Source organism: Erigeron canadensis, chromosome 3 (genome assembly GCF_010389155.1).
Source record: "Erigeron canadensis isolate Cc75 chromosome 3, C_canadensis_v1, whole genome shotgun sequence".
NCBI lineage: Eukaryota > Viridiplantae > Streptophyta > Magnoliopsida > Asterales > Asteraceae > Erigeron > Erigeron canadensis.
This window is the reverse complement of record NC_057763.1, coordinates 46,402,241-46,422,825: the sequence shown is the minus strand read 5'-3', so window position 1 is coordinate 46,422,825 and position 20,585 is coordinate 46,402,241. Positions and strand designations below refer to the sequence as shown.

Sequence of the window (20,585 nt, the reverse complement as noted above, 5' to 3'; positions counted from 1 at the left end):
CTATAGCTTCCTTGACCATATATCCATTATGTTTCTCCATCATATTTCAAGCCAAGACTATCCCTACGATAGGACTAATATACGTAAGTTCCTATCTTAAGCCATCACTTAGAAATGCCATTTTCATTATGTTGCTATCAATTGTGGGATCCAAGTATATTGGTAACACTCGCATCGTTTTAGTTGTAGAGATTGATGGTGTAAAATGTTACTTTCATTACATGCGTAGTTATAAGTTGTTAGGTTCTCGATAACTTGGCTTCATTTGTGGTTTCATTTGGCATATTAGGTTATCATATAGAAATGTCATATTAAGTTATATTATCCTTATTCATTATTTGATGTGTAACCGATTTTAGCACAAATTAGCATTTGTGATATCAATATATAGTTTGGTTAACATAATTACTTATGTTTATCTCATTTAATTATCTTTGTTTTATTTTGATTACACTTATCTTCAACTCGTATATTTATCGATTTGTCTTGCGATTACTTGGTTCATGAAATTCGTTTAAGTGTTATGGGCCATTATCAATTAGGCCTAAAGTGTCATGGGTTTTTAAATGTTTTGGGCTTACATTAGTTGTTAGGCTTCACCTTATTTGGGTTATGTGCTTAATGGGTTATATTGGTTATTGGGCTATATGGTTTGGTTGGGCCAAGTGGGCCTACTGATTTATGTTCCTTATGGGTTCATTAATTGGGCCGCGCTAGCCCAATATGGTCTTTAGTCCATTACATAGCCCATTACACCAACTATTAATTCACTTCAAAATTTTCTGTTTTAATTCACATTTTTATGAAATGTTGGCTACTATTTTGGGGCCAAGACGAATTATTTGGACCTTCATGATTTTTACACAGTGACTTATATGTATCTATTATTTTTGGTGAATTTTTAAGCATCGATTACTATCTATAAAAATTCCATGAACTCAACCACTCAAAAATGTTGTTGTTTGCGCAACCAAAACTTTTATAAAAGTTCAAGGTCTAACATAGCTTTCAAATATCCCATGATTTTATTTTAGCTTCTCAACACATCAAATATGATCCCCATAAAGTGAAAAGTTCTGAATCTTTACGGATTGAAATCTAAAAATCCATGAACATGACCCATTTTAAAGAATAAAAATCAGTTTGACCAGTTTGACCACTGTGCACTTAAAAATTCATAACTTGACTTTTACTTCGTCTTTTAATCTGATTCCAGTGGGAGGTGAAATTTAACTCAAGAGGATTCATTTCATATTTTATGAGTTTCACCTAGTTCGTCCTTTTTGAACCACTTTCACACGCTCCAAGTTCAGATACAGATTCTGTGAACTTTCTTGATAACGCAAAAGCATATTTGCTTTATTTTGCTTTATTCATCCTCACTCATCCATTAACATTTCATTAGTGTATTTCCAGATTTTCTTTGTATTTTTCTTGAATAGATTGCTTGATTAATATGGTGGATGCATATATGTGTTGTTGGTGATTTTCGGTTGTGATTTTAGACATAGTTTTGATTAAATTCTTATAAAATCTTTATTTCTTATACTAACTTCATAATTCCCAGATTATTAACATGTATTTTAACATCAAAATATATATGAAATCATCAATTAAAGATCCATCTCAAATCTCAAATCAAAAACAACTTAAACAAGTGCAAATCTAAGCACGCATGTAATCATCTCATCATTTTAACAACAAATCTTTATCCATCTTCAATTCAACAACTTAAAAACATATTTTTATGAAAAAGTCCAGAAATATATTCATCAAAATATATAAAAATATGACCATATTTCAAAGAAAAAAATACTTTAAAATCTATTTAATCTATGACAACACCTTTGGGTCTTAAACTAGTTGAATCCTTGGATTTTTCTTCATATATTCGACATGCATGAGCATGGGAAGAAAGATCCTATCAACTTTGCCCTCACCAAGTGTTTATTTGGAAGAAAACATGAACTTTTGGTAAGAATCCTTGAATATACAAGAACAAGATAGATTAAACTAAGAGATGAAGATTTTATATTTATACCTTTGATGAACTCGGATTTAAGAGTGGTTTTGGGCAGAAAATTCGTGACCTATTAAGCTCCACATAAACCTTATTCCAAGCCTTAAACAACCTATAATCCTTGATTGAATCAACCCTTGTTTAATCCTTTGTAAACCCTTATTATTATTATTGTTTAGATTTTATTTGCTCTTGTTTTTCTTGGTTATTTGTGGCTGGTCGAAATGGTTGAAGGAGGGGGAGAAAATGCAGATTTTCTTTGAGAGAAATGAGAAAGAGAGAAGTGTGTTTTTGAGAGAGAAGTGTGTGTGTTGTGTGGGAAAGTGTAGAGAAAAGATGGTGGAGTGAAAGGTTGGAGTGTAGGAGTATCCAATATGCATTGGATGTGTAAGAAGCAAGTCTCTAGTTGAATTTTGATTGGACAAATGGTTATGGGGCATGGGGGCCGAAATTTTGGGTTTAATATTTGAAAAGTGGGTGATTAATTTTGTTTGTTAATTTGTGTATATGTATTTGTTGTATGCATATGTTCTTGCATAAGTATTTACTAATTATGTAACATTTTTAAGGCAAACATATGAGCTTATATGTATGTACGTATGTACACATTTATCTTTTTGTGTTCATACATTTGTTACTTAATTATCAATTATAATTTGTGTACATAAGTATGTATATGTGTGGTCGTGTATATATATATATGTATGTGTATATAGTTTTTGTGTCTCAAATTTGTTATTTAACTTTTCAGTTCTAATCTTGCATTTTTATTAGACATACATACATTACTTATTATTATTTAATACTTTTATATCCATAGTAGTTTATAAATATGTTTTAAGATGGTCATCATATATATATATATATATATATATTTAGGTTTACATACACTTTAATTCGCTTGATGATTAATTTGTTGGGTATATATATATGTATATAAGATTTTTAATTGTTATCACGGCTTGTGAGTCTTACATTATTAATTATATAACTTGATTGATTAACAATAAAATTTTTGTTCCATGGTATTTTATCAAGTTCATTTAGAACTAATTTATTGCTTAAGATTGTCTTGAATGATTAGTTATTGTTTATGGCAAATCTAGGATAGCTAGTCATCTAAGGTATTTCTAAGACATTTTACTGTATTAGAGGGCAATTATCACTATGCTTTGAATATCTAGAAGGTCAATTCTCTTATCAAACCTCTAGAGATCGATACCTAGATAAATATAAGTAAGTAATCCTATTTGGAAATTAAGGGTTGTTACATAAAAGAAACTGAACCCACTTCCTTTAAATTTAAGAACTTGATATGTCTAATTTACCCTCATTCTTAATACATCCTTATTTTCGTTTTATAGACGGTGACTAAAATGCCCTTAAAAAAATTCAGTATCTATCTCTCATTTACGAAGAAACACATAGTTTTAACCCTAACTCACAATTCATCACACTCCTCCCCTTTTAACATAAAAAATTCATCACATCTCCGGTCGCAATGAAATAGCTTTTACATTAATAAGAATATGGTTACCGCCGTTGCATTACGCGAGAAAGTTAAAAAAGTAAGGTTAAAAATTTAAAAATATTAGGTTAATATTAACGGCAATGATGGTGTACAACATCTAATTGTCTTTACATATGTTAACTAGATCAATACCCGGTCGTTGACCGAGTTAGAAACAAATCGACAATACACATATATACTTAAAGATTACACGAAACATGTTTAACTTTACCTACAAAGATATAATAGTTAAAAAAAAAATGCAAGAATCCAACTTTTACTAATAAGACGTAACACAAAACATTGCAACCTAAACATAATAGTTGAAATTAATTAATATCTAGATGTTCAAACAAATAAATTGATATTGCAAGAAATTTATGGTAAAAGACTATAATTTGTGTCTTGCCACCATTGTAAAAACACTAACTACATTAATATTTTGCGTTATATTTAGTCGGTGACCACGTTACAATATAATCCTATATATCTAAAACACATTGAAACCCGGTCCAACCTGAATTTTTACTTGAAATCATTATAAATTTTTAACACACCAACCTGATTATTTTAAATCAGATCTTGGTTGGATTTTTAAGTTGCTAGGTCGATCCGACAACCATAATAAAATGTCGGCCCATTTAACACAAAATCAACCATTTAACCTACCAACCCATCAACCCACTTGACCAAAAAACAACCTATTTTAGTTACTTGACTTAAAACCAACCTATTTGTCCCATTTACTCGTCAACCCATTTGACTAAAAAAGAACGCATTTGACCCAAAACAAACTTATGTGATCTATCAGCCACATGACCCAAAAACAACCCGATTATAACTAATTAGGTCAACCGGGGTTGACCAAAGCCGAGGCAAGAATGAAATTGCTCACCAGAAGTTTTTTGTAACTTTTGCCAAAAAAAAACTATCTCCATTATACTTTTATATTAATAACTTTTACATTAATAAACAAACTGTTACCATAACCATCATCGTCGTTGTTACTACCGTTACTTTATACGGATACCTTTCGCATTATAATAAATATAAGGTGAGCCCCATGACTCCATGTCATTACCCTATCATCTCTCCCTGAGTTTATTTTTTTCCTCTTTCTTAATTTTCATATGCTCCTAAATTATTTCAATCCATGTAGAAAAATCAATCGATATCAAAAATTCAACATCTCTATATGTAATTTGTTTACTAACAACAATCACACGAAGCCTTGAGATCTAGTTTCATATTGTTTCTTTTCTTCATTAGCTTTTGTTGTTTCCATTTTATCTGTTTATTTATATATTTTTCTTTCCTTTTATTTGGTGAATATGACATTGAGTATGGTCATATGGATACAATAAAAAAATTGTTACGGATGCAATTTTTTTTTTCTAAACGGCAATTAGATATCCATCTTTTAACTCTTAATAACTAATTGATTTTTAATTATTATTATGAATGCATGATCAATTAGTTGGTTTATTCTAAAGCTTTTTCAATTGTTCATCCATGAAGGTTTATCACAAAATATTCAGTTTAGGAAAAGGATTTTTATAAAAGTAATGGACGAACATTGCATTAAAAACTATGACTAATAAAACTCTAAAGGCATGTCTAATGGTATAAAGGTAAGTGTATTAAATATTATAAAAAATTTACCATAATTAATAAGTAAATTGACTTTCAATTTAAATGGTGGTGATTAATTTGTAGGTTTATTTTCAATGGCTTAGATTAAAAAATAATTTTATTTTTTTCTCTTTGTAGTGGTAGCCATATACATATATAATTGATAATGATAAAAACAAGTCATAGTTTTATGTTGGTTGAGGTTTCCAAATCTGAAGAAAAACATCATCTATATCCCGCTCCCGGACGGCAAAGGGCACACACATACACACTTGTTGCGTGACCACTGACCCCACCCCACACCACACCACACCAATTCTTCATAATAAAATAATCGAAAGTTTTCACCCCCCGTCTTCTCTCTCTCTCTCTGTCCATATTTCTTCATCTTTTCAATTTTTCAAATTAGGGGAAAAAAAGATACAAAAACAACAAAACCCCTAATTCAAAAATTACGTTCCGTTCCGTGCCGTCTTCTTTCCTCCCTCACACATTACACTCACAACTTACACAAACTTCCCCGATCCAAATAATTTTTTATCTCCCTCTCTCTCTCTCTGTATATATATATATCCATACACATAATTATTATATAAATATATTGAAATGTCGACGGAAGATGAGAAGTTATTAAAAGAAGCGAAGAAGTTACCATGGGAAGATCGATTGTTACATAAGAACTGGAAGGTTCGTAACGATGCTAATATTGATCTAGCCTCTTTATTTGACTCCATTTCCGATCCTAAAGATCCCCGTTTCCGTGAATTAGGTTCGTTACTCTCTTTTTAGGGTTTCATATATATATATATATATATTTTTATCTATATCTATCTATCGATATATAGATCTATGTTTGATTGTTTTTATGATTTCGATCTTTGTAAATGTATTTTTATTTATAATAATTTCGCATTGATTAGTTATTTTATTTGATTTTAGGGCATTTTTTTAAAAAGACGGTTTCGGATTCGAATGCGCCGGTTCAAGATAAGGCCCTCGACGCGCTAATTGTTTACTTAAAAGCCGCAGATGCCGATGCTTCAAGGTTCGCTAATTTTGTATTTCTTAATAAATGCTTATCACTGAAATATGATGTTTTCTAGATTTTATGTTTTGGTTAGGACGGTTTTTGTAGATCTGAACTTGTATTGTAGAGTTACTGACAAGCATACAAGACTGTATTTATACGTGAATGTGTAATGCAAGAAATATAGTGAATGTAGAGATGTGATTTTTTGTGCTTTGCTGTAGGTTTGCCAAGGAAGTTTGCGATGCAGTTGCGGCAAAATGTCTGAACGGGCGGCCAAAGACAGTGGAGAAGGCGCAAATTGTGTTTATGCTTTGGGTGGAGTTGGAAGCTGTGGATGTATTTCTGGTATGTTTGACATGCAGATACCATAATATTATTAAGTATCTCAAGGTTGCAAGTTGGTTTTGCATGCTCAATCATGTTATCTAGCTTTAATATCTAGTGACATAAACATACTTTATCGTTTCTGCCATGCAACTTCTTTTCTTAAACCCTTTGTTCTTTATTTCCCTAGATCTTTGCATAGTTTCTCTAATGCATGCAATATCTACTCCCTACCAAGAAAGTTAGAATTTACAGGAATGCTGTCTGAATGATTAGCTAATCAGACATTAGGAACCAGGTAGTTGATACTAGAAAGGAGAACTCCCTAGTTCTATTAACGTTACAATGAGTTACTCTTTGTGAAGAGTGTTTTCTTGTGTCTTGAAATTAACCAACTGCTAAATGGAATTAGGGGTTTGCATTGGCATATAATTCTAAATGTCACTTTGACAACATTAAAGCTTGATTTAGAGCACTGGTGTCATCTTGTGTATTACATTTCACAATACCAATATTTCAAGCTGCCAAGAGGTTAGGGTGCTCATGCACACTCATATTTGTGTATGTATTTGTGCGTTCATTTTGTGAAGGTTTGTTGTACTTGGAAGGGATTCAATAAACAGCACATATAATTCAAGGGCTGTTATCTTGCTTATTTTTTTATAGTTGGTAAATTGCTAGAGTTGGTTTTTCAGGATATTTGTTTCCTAAGTGTTATCGTTTTTCTTCTTGCGTTGTTTTTCGATAGGATGCTATGGAAAAAGCAATAAAAAATAAAGTGGCTAAAGCTGTTGTTCCTGCGATAGATGTCATGTTTCAAGCCTTAAGGTTTGCTTTTGAACTATCATTGTTTTAATATCAGAAGTTTCTCATATTGCTTTATTTTCTGTCATTGTAATATCGAAGCCTTTTGTGCCAATAATCAGTGAATTTGGTTCAAAGATTGTGCCACCAAAGAGAATATTAAAGATGCTTCCCGAACTTTTTGATCACCAAGATCAAAATGTTCGTGCTTCGTCTAAAGGGTTGACACTTGAGCTTTGTCGTTGGATTGGTAGAGACCCTGTCAAGTCCATACTGTTTGAGAAAATGCGTGATACAATGGTATGGTTATCAGTTTTTATTGGTTTTAGAATAATTAATATTTAAGTTCTCTAAATGTTCTAATAATCTGCTTCTTTCTTTTTATTCATTTTTTAAGAAAAAAGAGTTGGAGGCTGAACTTGCTAATGTCACGGGATCTGCTAAGCCTACCCGCAAAATAAGGTTTTTGACTCTTTTACATTCATACCTTGCTTTGTTTATTGAGCTTTTCTAGCAATTGATTTGGTTTCAGTTGTAGTAACAATAATTGTAATGAGTATCTTTTCCATTATATGCCAGATCTGAGCAAGACAAGGAACCAGAACAAGAAGTTATGGCTGAGGCTGTGGGTTCTGGTCCATCTGAGGAATCTGCTGCCGAGGGTATGATATCAATTCAAATGCTATAAGTTACAATATATATTTTTGTTTTATGATTTAATTTTTTCAATGCTGTAAAATTGTGTTGGCAGTTTCTCAGGAAATAGACGAGTATGAGCTTGTTGACCCTGTTGATATCTTAACACCTTTAGAGAAGTCAGGGTTTTGGAATGGAGTGGTCAGTGATGGCCCCTTCTGTTCTATAGATTTTATCAAGCATGCATACTTTTCTGCTGTTAATGTTTATGTTCACACGAAAACCTCATGTTCTGGCACTCTCTCTCTTTCTCTCTCCAGAAAGCTACTAAATGGTCTGAGCGAAAAGAGGCTGTTGCAGAATTAACTAAGCTTGCTTCAACAAAAAGAATTGCTCCAGGAGATTTTACAGAAATTTGTCGTACTCTTAAGAAGGTATATATAAATAGCTTTCTTAATCTTCCCAAAATATCTGAATGTTATTTGTTATTTGTGGTAAGTGACTTTACTGGCATTATGCAGTCGCAATTCTTACTTGCACTTCTTTTTTAGCTTATAACAGATGTAAATATTGCTGTCGGAGTGGAAGCAGTTCAAGCCATTGGCAATCTTGCTTTGGGATTAAGAACTAATTTTTCTGCAAGCTCACGTTTTGTGCTTCCTGTTCTTCTTGTAAGTGTACATTCTATGAATTTTTTTTAGAAGTTCATAGAGTTGTCAGTGATGGCAGCTATCTTCTGTTCAAATGAGAAACTCATTGTTATGTTAATAGTTGGGTTTCTTTTTTTTGGTATTGGATTTGCGCGCATTTTGTCATTTTGCTTTACAAGTTCTGCTTTTTATAGGAAAAACTGAAAGAGAAGAAGCCTACCATGACTGAAGCGCTCAATAATACTCTTCAAGCAATCCACAAAGCTGGATGTGTGACTCTGGCTGATATTGTTGAAGGTAGGGTTTATATTTAATATGAATCTATAAAGGAGTATCTGTCATCTTATAGTGTTTACATTTTTACACTATTATACTGTTGTTCTCATCTAAAATAAGTTGATTGCTTCTTCACTTTAAGAATTTTGATCTATCTTTTGATGTAAGAGGTTTAATCATTTACATGCCAACATGCCATCCCGTTTATCAAATAGGAAGTCCGTGGTTTTATATGCTTTTACTTTTATGATTGTTGTGCATATTACATAGTATTGTTGTAATAACATGTAGGAAATAAGTACCTGTGCATATTCCACCTTAAAGATCTATAAGGATATTACATATTATCGTGATTGTGAATTGTAGGCAATAGGACACTATTGTTCATTGTGATATTTACGTGGTCATATCAATGATATATTGCTTTTCAATGCCCTAACACCTGGGTGAACTGGTTTTACAACAGATGTTAAAGCAGCTGTCAAAAATAAAGTTCCACTCGTGCGGTCACTTACATTGAATTGGGTGACACATTGCATTGAGACGAGCAACAAGGCTATCATTCTGAAAGTGCACAAGGACTATGTTCCCATCTGCATGGAGGTTAGTGAACTTGGACCAGCTCTTAAACGATTGCTGACCCCTTATCTGACTATAATATCTTTCAGAGTTTATGAGCAAGCCTAAAACGATTGCTGACCTCTTATTTGACTATAATATCTTTCGGAGTTTATGAGCAAGCCTAAAACGATTGCTGACCCTTATTTGACTATAATATCTTTCGGAGTTTATGAGCAAGCCTAAAACGATTGCTGACCACTCTAAAGAAACTCTTTAGAGTTTTTACTTTTATATGATCTGTTATTTTCTTCACTTGTGCATGCAGTTTAACATTGATGTTTATAATTCAGTGTTACAAACAAATTTTTTTGCCAATGGGACAATCTGGATTGAAAGAAATTCTTTGGTTTTTGTAGTGTCTTAATGACGGGACACCTGAAGTCAGGGATGCTGCATTTTCAGTCTTGGCAGCAATAGCTAAGGTAATTAACCAGATCAGTGGTACTGATAGTCTTGGTTAAACTTAAAGATCGATCCTATTGTTTTTTCTGCAAGTGATATCTTTTTCTGCCAACTTTTTGTAGTCCGTTGGCATGAGGCCTTTGGAGAAGTCATTGGAGAAACTTGATGATGTCAGACGTAAAAAGCTCTCAGAACTGATTGGTGCCTCCGGAGGTGGCACTTCAACTGTGGCAGGCTCAGGTTATTAGATTTTTTTAATAATCAATTTTTATTATTGTTAACATTTCACATACCATGTGATATTAAAAGTTACCCTATTGATTTTATTTTTGTTTTTGGGTAGTTGTCCCAGCATCAGGTGGAGCTGTATTATCTGCAGATGTATGTTTGTTTTGTCATTTCTTTAATTTTCTGTGTTAACTGTTTATTACTAATATTTTCAAAGTAACATGTTCTATACGATAAATTTACTTGACATTATTTGCAGGCTTCTGATGGAGGATTTGTTAAAAGGTCAGCAGCAAGCATGTTGAGCGGAAAGAGGCCTCTTCCAGCTGCTGTGAGTTTCACCAATATTGTATCTCATGGTTTTTATTGAACTATTGATATGTCTTATCAGGTTACTTGATATTGACATTAAACATTACCTTTTTGTCTCAAGCCTGCTGCTAAAAAGGCAGGTCCCGCAAAGGCTGCCGTTGGCAAGAAAGTAGATGGACCAAATCAAACGAAAAAAGTTGAACCTGAAGATGTTGAGGTGCGTTACTTTTCAAATGTTAACACACACACACATCTTATTGTATGGTGATACGCATGTTATTTGAATGTTTCTTGCAGCCATCTGAGATGACTCTGGAAGAGATTGAAAGCAGATTAGGATCTCTTATTCGAGAAGATACTATTACCCAATTGAAGAGTACTGTGTGGAAAGAACGACTTGAAGGTTTCTCATTTTCATAACTTGGATAAATAAGAATGAAACAAGGGTGATGCATGTTAAGTATAGAGAATATCTTTTTTTTTTAAAACCATGGTTACATAGAATTTTCTCCGCTACTAGTGATTTTGATAAAAAAAATGTACTACTTTTTTTTTTAATTATCGAGTCATGTAAAGCTGATTTATAATGTTTTACATGTATATAAAATGTCATTTGTGATTTTTGTTTCGGCAGCTATTACCTCATTGAAAGAGCAAGTTGAAGCTCTACAAGAACTTGATCCGTCAGTTGAAATTTTAATCCGTCTACTGTGTGCTGTTCCTGGTTGGAGTGAGAAAAATGTGCAGGTACTTGCAGCTAAATTTAAAAGTGGCATGCTTTATTGTTGATTTATTTCTGATGTTCCTTACCTTATGATATGCTTCTGGCTTTAAATTCAGGTTCAGCAACAGGTCATTGAAGTTGTCAGCAATGTAGCCTCTACCGCGTCAAAGTTTCCTAAAAAATGTGTTGTACTTTGCATAGGAGGTATATGTGAAAGGGTGGCTGATATTAAGACACGTGCCCAAGCTATGAAATGTCTTACCACTTTTTCTGAGGCTGTGGGCCCTGGTTTTATCTTTGAAAGAGTAAGTGCAGAGAAATGTCTTGAGTTCAATAACTTTGTTTTAATTTTTAGACATTTGCCTTGAAGTATTATTACTTATACTTTTCTTTGATTTTGTAGATGTCCAAGATCATGAAAGAGCACAAGAACCCTAAGGTTCTTAGTGAGGGCTTGTTATGGATGGTTTCTGCAGTTGATGACTTTGGTGTTACACATCTGAAATTAAAGGATGTTATTGATTTCTGCAAAGATACTGGTTTACAATCAAGTGCTGCTGCTACTAGAAATGCAACAATTAAACTCATTGGCGTATTACATAAGTTTGTTGGCCCTGATATTAAAGCGTTCCTGTCAGATGTCAAGCCTGCCCTTCTTAGTGCAGTGGAGGCCGAATGTGAAAAAAATCCTTTTGAGGCATGATTGTGTTTTCTGTTTATCAATCCTTATGCTTGTTTTATAATTCTAAATTTTTATTCAAGTATTTTCTTTTGCAGGGTGCAGCCGCTGCACCAAAGAAGACTGTCAAGGCGTCAGATTCTGCATCATCTGTTTCTGGTGGTGGTTTGGATGGCTTGCCACGTGAGGATATTAGTGCAAAAATAACACCAACCCTTTTAAAGGGACTGGAGAGTTCTGATTGGAAGGTGATTGCTGCTTGAGTTAGACTATTTAATAATTTATATACACATAAAACCAGATTCACATTGTTGTTGATTGTGCTCAGATTCGTTTGGAATCTATTGAAGCTGTAAATAAGATTGTGGAAGAAGCTAATAAGCGTATTCAGCCAACTGGAACTGGTAAAGTTGTGTACTCGAATACCTTATTATGTAGATGACTAGATATAACTTACTTATAATCTTTCACATTTTGTTTAGTGGAGTTATTTGGGGCTCTTCGAGGTAGGTTATACGACAGCAACAAAAATTTAATCATGGCTACTTTGACCTCTATTAGTGGTCTTGCACTTGCTATGGGACCTGCAATAGAAAAATCCAGCAAGGTGCATTGATTACAACCTTTCCATTTGTCAATAATAATCTTCTTTTTCTTAAGAAAACATATGATAATATCTTGAATTCTCGATTGTTCTTTGCAGGGTATTCTGTCAGATGTTGTGAAATGTCTTGGTGATAACAAAAAGCACATGAGAGAATGTACCTTAGGGACATTGGATTCTTGGGTTGCTGTTACTCACCTTGATAAGATGGTCAGTGTCTTATATACAGATTTCTTATTATAATGTTTAATCGTGTTTTTACTGTTCAAGTTAAGTGGCAGAAATTATTTGAATTTTCACTATATATTATTTGATATTTTACAACCCAATTTCAAGTTAAGTGGCAGCTATATCATTTACCAATTTAGTGTCTTTTAAATGGTTTGTTCTCATTTAGGTACCATATATTACTGCTTCTTTGACTGATGCTAAAATTGGCGCGGAAGGGCGTAAGGACCTTTTTGATTGGTTATCCAAACAACTATCAGGAATGGTAGAGTTTCCCGATGCCATTCAATTGCTGAGACCTGTTGCTGTTGCTATGACGGTATATAATACTCATCAAATACTATATTCATTATTTTATTTTTGTAATGCACGAATTTTTCTGTTATAGAATTAAGATCTGTTTGTCACCAGGACAAGTCAGCAGATGTTCGTAAAGCCGCAGAAGTGTGCTTTGGAGATATTGTTAGAGTCTGTGGACCAGAAATGGTCTGTAAAACTGCATATATCTGATACTTTTTATTTTATATCTTTTTTGATAACCTTTTCTGAAGCAATGTTTTTCGCTCACTTTAGGTCATGAAGAATGTTAGAGATATTCAAGGTCCTGCTTTGACTATTGTACTTGAACGATTGAAGTCACATGGGACATTTGCAGAAGCACATGACTCCAACAAAACAGTTGCAACTGGGCACACAGTGAAAGCAAACTCAAAGACTGGAAAGTCTAATGGATATGCAGCAAAGCATGGGAGCAGATCTGTACCTTCGGTATTATAGATAGCTGGCTTTACTATGTTAGTTTATTGACTTATGACAGACCTTGACTTGTTTTTATTTTTTATTTTTGTTGAAGAGAGCAATTTCCACAAAGGGCTCAAAGCCGGAGTCTATAATGTCTGTTCAAGATATTAACATACAGTCACAAGCTTTACTAAATGTTAAAGACTCTAACAAGGTATTTTGAATGAGAATGTGTATGTTATGTTACTTACCAAATTCGAAACTGGTTATTAGTATCAAAATATGAGCATCTCTTGCAGGATGAACGGGAAAGAATTGTGGTTCGTAGGTTTAAATTCGAAGAGTTGCGCTTGGAGCAGATTCAGGATCTTGAGGTTGTTACTTATTTACTTATTGTGTGCTCACTTGATTAATATCAGCGGTTGTTATCTTTGAGAATTTAAATCATATATATTATGTTTTGCAACAGAATGAGATTATGAAGTACTTCAGGGAGGATTTGCACAGGCGACTTTTGAGCACAGACTTTAAAAAGCAAGTTGAGGGGATCGAAATGCTTCAGAAGGCACTTCCAACAATGGTCAAGGAAATAATTGAAATTTTAGATATACTGCTAAAGTGGTTTGTTTTGCGATTCTGTGATTCCAACACATCATGTCTACTAAAGGTGATTTTAATACTATCGCGTATTCTTGTTTCATTACCTATGATGTTTTAATTTCAGTGGCCTTCTTTCAATAGAATTTGTAACTTATTATATTTAAATAATATGATAACAGGTGTTAGAATTTCTCCCCGAGCTGTTTGACACACTGAGGAATGAGAATTACACTATGAATGAATCCGAAGCATCCATCTTTCTCCCTTGCTTGGTTGAGAAGGTTGGTATCTTTTTCAGCATCTTTATTCCAATGGTTATATCTGGTTACTTTTTATATAGTTAAATTTCCATTGTATTTTCTTTCTTTTGCAGGCGGGTCACAATATTGAGAAACTCAGAGAAAAGCTGCGTGAACTAATGAAGCAGATCATACATAGTTATTCTGCTGCTAAAACTTTCCCTTATATTTTGGAAGGTCTGCGTTCTAGAAATAACAGAACACGAATTGAGTGTGTTGATCTTGTTGGATTTTTGCTCGATAATCATGGGACTGAGGTACACTGTTTACATTCACTCAATGGTTTTTCACCTTATAATGGTGAGGTTGATCACACTTTTATTCGCTTTTGTACAGATAAGTGGGCAACTGAAATCTCTGCAAATTGTAGCAAGTTTAACAGCAGAACGAGATGGTGAACTTCGAAAGGCTGCGTTAAATTCTTTAGCGACTGGCTATAAGATATTTGGTGAGTTTAACGGAATCATTTATTATTAATTGAACTTCATTATGTAATAAATCTTTTGAATGTCTGATTGCGATTTGATGTAAGGTGATGACATCTGGAGATACGTTGGGAAGCTGACTGAAGCACAAAGAAGCATGTTAGATGATAGATTTAAATGGAAGGTATACTACATATCTATTTCGCTCTGATCTCCATTCTTCAGGTCAATGACTACACAAGGGACACGCAAAGAGTTAATTGATCCTTGATACAAGTGATGCATCAATGACTATGTTTTATATGGGAGAGAAGCATTGTAATCTTTTTTTTTTCCTTTTGTTTTAATAATGTCACGTTGACGTTTCTTTTTTTTTTTCTCTAGGCCCGAGAAATGGAAAAAAGAAAAGAAGGGAAGCCAGGTGAAGCAAGAGCTGCGTTAAGGCGCTCTGTGAGGGATAATGGGTAAAATAATGGCCTTCTGTGTTGCCTTGTGATTCTGTGTTTGTCATTTACAAAATTAAGTGATATGATTTTTTGGTCCATCGTGCGTTTTCCCCTATATGTGTAACTTCACCATTTCTTGGAAAAGGCCCAACTTAAATACAAATTTCAATATGGTTGTATTTTTTTTTTGGATTATGTGCTTGGACTGGATTAGTGATTAATTACCTTACTGATGTACAGTTCGGACATTGCTGAGCAAAGTGGTGAAGTTTCACGCTCCATGCCAGTTTTTAGCAGGTAATGAAATTCTTCTGTTCTTTATTTCTATCTTATGTGAAACAATACATTGGTTAACTAATTGGCTCCGGTGTTTGTGGCTGACTTGATCTGTGGTTCCAGGGAAATTTTTACCCCCCCGGAGTCTCAAATGGAAAGACATTCAATGGCTAGGCCATCTGGACCTACAGATTGGAATGAAGCTTTAGATATCATTACATATGGCTCTCCTGAGCAGGTGTAAATAATACTCGTATTTTTTTGCATAGTATAACCTGTGTAACCTTGATAAGATTATTTGAGCTACAACACATGCTTTGTTGGCTGCAAAAGTTGCCGCGAACTAGTTTTTCTAATCATTTGTTACCATATTGCCAATGACAAAATGCATAATTTTTCTGATTACTTGCTTTTTGATTAACCTGATCCTTTTCTTCGTTTACTGAACGAGTAAAATGATGTTTTGTAGTCGGTTGAAGGCATGAAAGTTGTGTGCCATGAGCTAGCAGCTGCAACCAATGACCCAGAGGGCAGTTTGATGGACGATCTAATCAAAGATGCTGACAGGCTTGTTTCTTGTTTAGCAGCTAAAGTAATTGGTTGCTTCACCATATTTAATTTCTTTTCAACACATCTACCATGATTTGATTTGATTTTCTGTTTCTAGGTTGCAAAGACTTTTGACTTTAGCCTGATGGGTGCTTCTTCAAGGTCTTGCAAATATGTCCTCAACACACTCATGCAGGTGATCCTTTATACTGCTCTTCAAAATAATTTTTGTTCTACAGCAAGTTTCAGCAGATTAAGCAGAGTATCTTATGCTTCATGATGGTGCTTTTATGCAGACATTTCAAAATAAGCGGCTTGCTCATGCTGTCAACCAGAGAACACTCGACAATCTTATTACAGAGCTCTTGCTTTGGCTTTTAGATGAAAGGGTTTCAAGGATGGATGACGGCAGTCAGCTATTGAAGGCATTAAATGTTTTGATGCTTAAGATATTGGTAAACGTGCCCCCCTAAATCTGAACTCATGAACATTTATTTTAACAATTCTATTGATTTTGTTGTTTCTGCTGTTGTAAATGTAGGATAATGCAGAGAGGACATCTTCATTTGTGGTGCTGATCAATCTCTTAAAACCACTGGACCCTTCTAGATGGCCATCTCCACCATCAACCGAGTCTTTTTCTTCAAGAAATATGAAATTTTCAGACTTGGTTGTCAAATGCTTAATTAAACTTACAAAGGTCAACTATAGTATCCTGAATACATGGCAATATCGGTAGATTTGGTTGGTTTGACATTTAACACTTGAGCACTGACTGTCTTTGCTTCATTTTAATGTAGGTTCTTCAAAGTACCATTTATGAGGTTGACCTTGACCGCATTCTTCAAAGCATTCATATATATCTGCAAGAACTTGGGATGGAAGAAATTAGGCGGAGGTTTGTATTATCTACTGTTGATGTCTTAGTTTGTATTATACATGTCACTGCTTGGAGGATTTTTACCTTTATCTTTGCAACTACTTACAGAGCAGGAGCAGACGATAAACCTTTGCGTATGGTCAAAACTGTTTTACACGAGCTTGTAAAGCTTCGTGGGACTGCAATAAAAGGTCATCTTTCTTTGGTTCCAATCGACATGGAGCCCCAACCTATAATACTAGCCTACATTGATCTTAATCTTCAGGTATTCTTTTTCAACATATAACATGATGAAGGTGTGCCATTCGCCTTAATGCATTTTTTATTAATTCTTTTCCCATTGAATATTGTTAGACGTTGGCTGCTGCTAGAATGTTGACACCGACTGGGCCCGCTGGCCAAGCACATTGGGGCGATTCAATGGCGAATAATCCCATGCCTGCTACTCATTCTGCAGATGCCCAGTTGAAGGTGAGTTTATAATCTCTGTTGAACCAAAGAAACTGAAACCTATCTGAAAAGGTGGGTTGTCTTTCCAAAGCAATTCAATTATTTGCAAAGAATGACTAATAGGGTTTTTAGCATTTATGTACCAATTTACTATTTAGGCGACTTCTGACACGTTTCACCTGTTTTCTGCTAAATTCCTCATTTACACCAGTTGACTCAATCCTAACCCAGATTAACCATTCATAAGTAAATGATTTGCAGTTACCATCTTTGATACTCTTTTTTGCTTATAAATATGATATCTATTGTGTTCACAGCAAGAACTGGCTGCAATATTCAAGAAAATTGGAGACAAGCAAACATGCAGTATTGGTCTATATGAACTATATCAGATAACTCAGTTGTACCCAAAGGTGACAATATAACCTTTTTGTTTATATATGATATGTTTTTGTGTCTTTTTGAAAGTGTAGTTCATGACCATGCAAACTTGGGCTTTCTTATTTATGTCAGGTGGACATATTTTCTCAACTTCAAAATGCAAGCGAAGCTTTTCGAACTTACATTAGAGATGGTTTAGCACAGGTTTGAATACATTATGTTCTCGAGTAATTACTGTAAGATGCTTTAATCCTTTTGCTGCAATTTATGGCCTTCTTGTTTACCAGATGGAAAAGAATGCAGCGGCTGGAAGAACTCCATCTAGCGTGCCTATGCCGACACCTCCCCCATCTGCCTTAAATCTTTCATCTCCAAAATTTGCACCTCTTTCACCTGTACATACAAATTCTTTAGATGATGGCAAATCGATTAATACTATAAACAAGCCCACAAGTTTCAATCTACCACCGTCAAATGCTGAAGATGACAGGTTGGAATATACTACGGCTCCGAGAGGTGTAGCGCCTGCTCAATTAGAAGACCAAAGGAATGATAGACTCCCATCTGGAGGTTGATCTCTGCTACATTTCTTTTTCTAACTGTCGTCTGTCATGTTCTTTGCACAATGGGTTGGTTGGGTGACGAATCAAATTTGATTTTGGTCAAAACATAAAAAGTTTTTATGTTGCGCAACGAGGTGGCATGAAAAACATTTATATGTCCAAACTTCCAAGTTATCTTTTGATGGAAAATATTCAACCAAAATTGACCCATGTATATGATGGAAAAAGTTTATTTGCCACCTCTAGCCGATCTTAAAATTTACATGCAACTTCAATTTCACCATCAATCTAGTTTATCGAAAACTTGATTGTGTTTACATAGGAATAGTTAATGTATTAATTTTCCCCATCAATTTTTTATTTAGGATGTGACATGGTTGTGTTGATAAGGTTTTTTTCTCGCAATCCCTAGCTTACATGATACTTTGATTGATTTACTGATTCACAGCTAATAACGTGAAAATAGATGAAATTAGAGAGAGGTTGAAGATCATCCAGTCAGCTTCTGCCGGGAATCCTGAACCTGTAAACCGGCCAATGATACACATTAATGGTAGTAATGAAGACTACGACTCCGGTCATCCAACAGCCGAGGCAAGTGGTACAGCCAATCCCCATCCTGTTCATAGTGGTGTCCTTCCCATGGATGAAAAGGCACTATCCGGGCTTCAAGCACGCATGCAGAGGCTTAAAAGTGGATCAGTTGACCCTCTATGAAATACAATGCTAATGGATAATCTTATAGGTTTTGGCAAGTTTCAGGACTTTCAGGCTATCATCACACATCCAAATGTAGTATTCTCAGCTGCTGGGGGGCGTGTGAAGTCAAATTCTTGCCACACTAGGGTTATAGAAAGGATGCTAAATTAGGGGGGTTGCATCCTTATTATTTTTTTTATTTTTTTTGATGTGGAGGGCCTGTAAATTTATCATTGAAGCATATTATGGTGTTCATATGCTTTTGTAGTGTTTAGTAGGAAACACAACAATGATGTGTTTTTCATGTGAACACGTTAGGTTATTAAAAGCCTTGGTAGCCTTGAGTTTGTTATGATTTTATTGTTATAGTATGCATGTTAAGCTAATATTTTGACTTGAAATTGTTGTGAATTCAATATGGTAGATTATAAGACGAATTAGATAACACTTAAATTCTAACAAATTAAACGACATTTTTTCTTAAATACTTGTACTTGTATTGAATTTTTGTGAATAAGTTTTATCATCAATAATTGGCCAAATGGGTAAGATTTTATTTTATTTGTTTATGTTAATACTTGTTTTGTAATAAAATGCTTTGATGAAACATAACTCAAAAGGCAGATTTATTGAGAGAGAGATGTATCTTAGAGCTGGACGTCTCGGCCATTGTGTTGATTAATTACTCAAAAATTGGCAAAAATCTTTATGCCACTTGTACTTTTTTTATTGCCACAATCGGCTAGATATGACCGATGTTAGTTGCTAATGCTACTTGTCAATTTAAGCCCACGGAAAGTGTACAATGCCGATTTGTTAAACTTTGCCATGTGGCAATATTAAACTTTGTCAAATTGGAGCCAATTTGAGCCAATATAAATGTTATAGTGTCGGTTGGAGCCAATTTGTCAATGTCCTCACTTTATACTTAATACATATATTCTTATCTAATGTTCATGTGGATCAGCCTAATAGAGCCGATTTTTCTTATTGATGCTTCTTGCCATTTTTTGCCAAAAGAAGGGGTGAAATGGAGTGGAGGAGCCGATACTTGCTGATGAAAGGAGCCGATTCAAGGTGCCAACTCCACTCTTGCCCCTAATGAAGCCGACATGTCACTACTTGTCGAAGAAATTTCTCGCTTGCACCCATGCCTCTCATAGGTTATTGCATGTCCATTTTTGTAAGTGACTTGATTGAGCTAAGTTTGGGTTCTAAATCGCCTTCGATATAAAGCTCGAGTTCATCTCATTTTAGTTACTTTGTTGGGTAACTAATTATCAATATTTATATATATACTAGTATGATCGAGTCCTACAACATTTTCGTTTTAAAATGGTTGTGTCGTTTTAGAGAATATTTGTTGAACCTCCAACCTCTTAATTAAAAATTATTGTGTCAAAGTTAGTTTCAAATATACATTTTATTTAATGCAAAACCACATTATCTTCAATCTGAGTGTTGTGGAGTGTCAATTATTGTGATTACATTTTGATAGTTATAATGTGTCGCTATTATACATGTTAGCTTAAAACTTTTACCATATGAAATATATATTTATTTAAAGCAATACCACACCTTCGTCTAAAAGTTTTA

At 34.2% G+C, this 20,585-nt stretch overlaps 1 protein-coding gene across 2 annotated transcripts; it reads left to right on the top strand.

Moving 5' to 3' along the window:
* Nucleotides 1-5,543: 5,543 nt before the first annotated feature.
* On the top strand, nucleotides 5,544-19,341 carry LOC122590591 (protein MOR1). 2 transcript variants are annotated; one of them, XM_043762781.1, is made up of 49 exons: nucleotides 5,544-5,931; nucleotides 6,102-6,207; nucleotides 6,414-6,537; nucleotides 7,265-7,344; nucleotides 7,443-7,620; nucleotides 7,718-7,782; nucleotides 7,900-7,982; nucleotides 8,072-8,157; nucleotides 8,277-8,390; nucleotides 8,508-8,627; nucleotides 8,801-8,903; nucleotides 9,349-9,485; nucleotides 9,860-9,925; nucleotides 10,028-10,145; nucleotides 10,249-10,286; nucleotides 10,393-10,464; nucleotides 10,567-10,662; nucleotides 10,743-10,848; nucleotides 11,080-11,192; nucleotides 11,286-11,474; nucleotides 11,573-11,866; nucleotides 11,947-12,096; nucleotides 12,177-12,252; nucleotides 12,331-12,455; nucleotides 12,552-12,662; nucleotides 12,850-12,999; nucleotides 13,092-13,166; nucleotides 13,254-13,448; nucleotides 13,534-13,635; nucleotides 13,721-13,795; nucleotides 13,891-14,088; nucleotides 14,201-14,302; nucleotides 14,395-14,577; nucleotides 14,657-14,768; nucleotides 14,853-14,929; nucleotides 15,130-15,209; nucleotides 15,432-15,488; nucleotides 15,591-15,705; nucleotides 15,937-16,059; nucleotides 16,135-16,212; nucleotides 16,313-16,471; nucleotides 16,558-16,716; nucleotides 16,817-16,914; nucleotides 17,005-17,161; nucleotides 17,251-17,367; nucleotides 17,664-17,759; nucleotides 17,860-17,931; nucleotides 18,015-18,297; nucleotides 18,757-19,341. In XM_043762781.1, the coding sequence occupies exons 1-49, from the start codon at nucleotides 5,769-5,771 to the stop codon at nucleotides 19,005-19,007; spliced, it is 6,027 nt and encodes a 2,008-aa protein (XP_043618716.1). In that variant the 5' UTR covers nucleotides 5,544-5,768; the 3' UTR covers nucleotides 19,008-19,341. The 2 variants fall into 2 exon arrangements, with proteins under 2 accessions (XP_043618716.1, XP_043618715.1); XM_043762780.1 differs by having other exon boundaries at nucleotides 5,545-5,931; nucleotides 18,739-19,341.
* Nucleotides 19,342-20,585: the final 1,244 nt, after the last annotated feature.

What these genes read in the sequence shown, in the direction of transcription:
- LOC122590591 (XM_043762780.1), top strand. Translation starts at nt 5,769, where the DNA reads ATGTCGACGGAAGATGAGAAGTTATTAAAAGAAGCGAAGAAGTTACCA. An exon ending in CTGGTTTTATCTTTGAAAGA is followed by an intron (nt 11,475 to 11,572) that starts GTAAGTGCAGAG and finishes TTGATTTTGTAG; the next exon opens with ATGTCCAAGATCATGAAAGA. An exon ending in ATGGAAGAAATTAGGCGGAG is followed by an intron (nt 16,915 to 17,004) that starts GTTTGTATTATC and finishes AACTACTTACAG; the next exon opens with AGCAGGAGCAGACGATAAAC.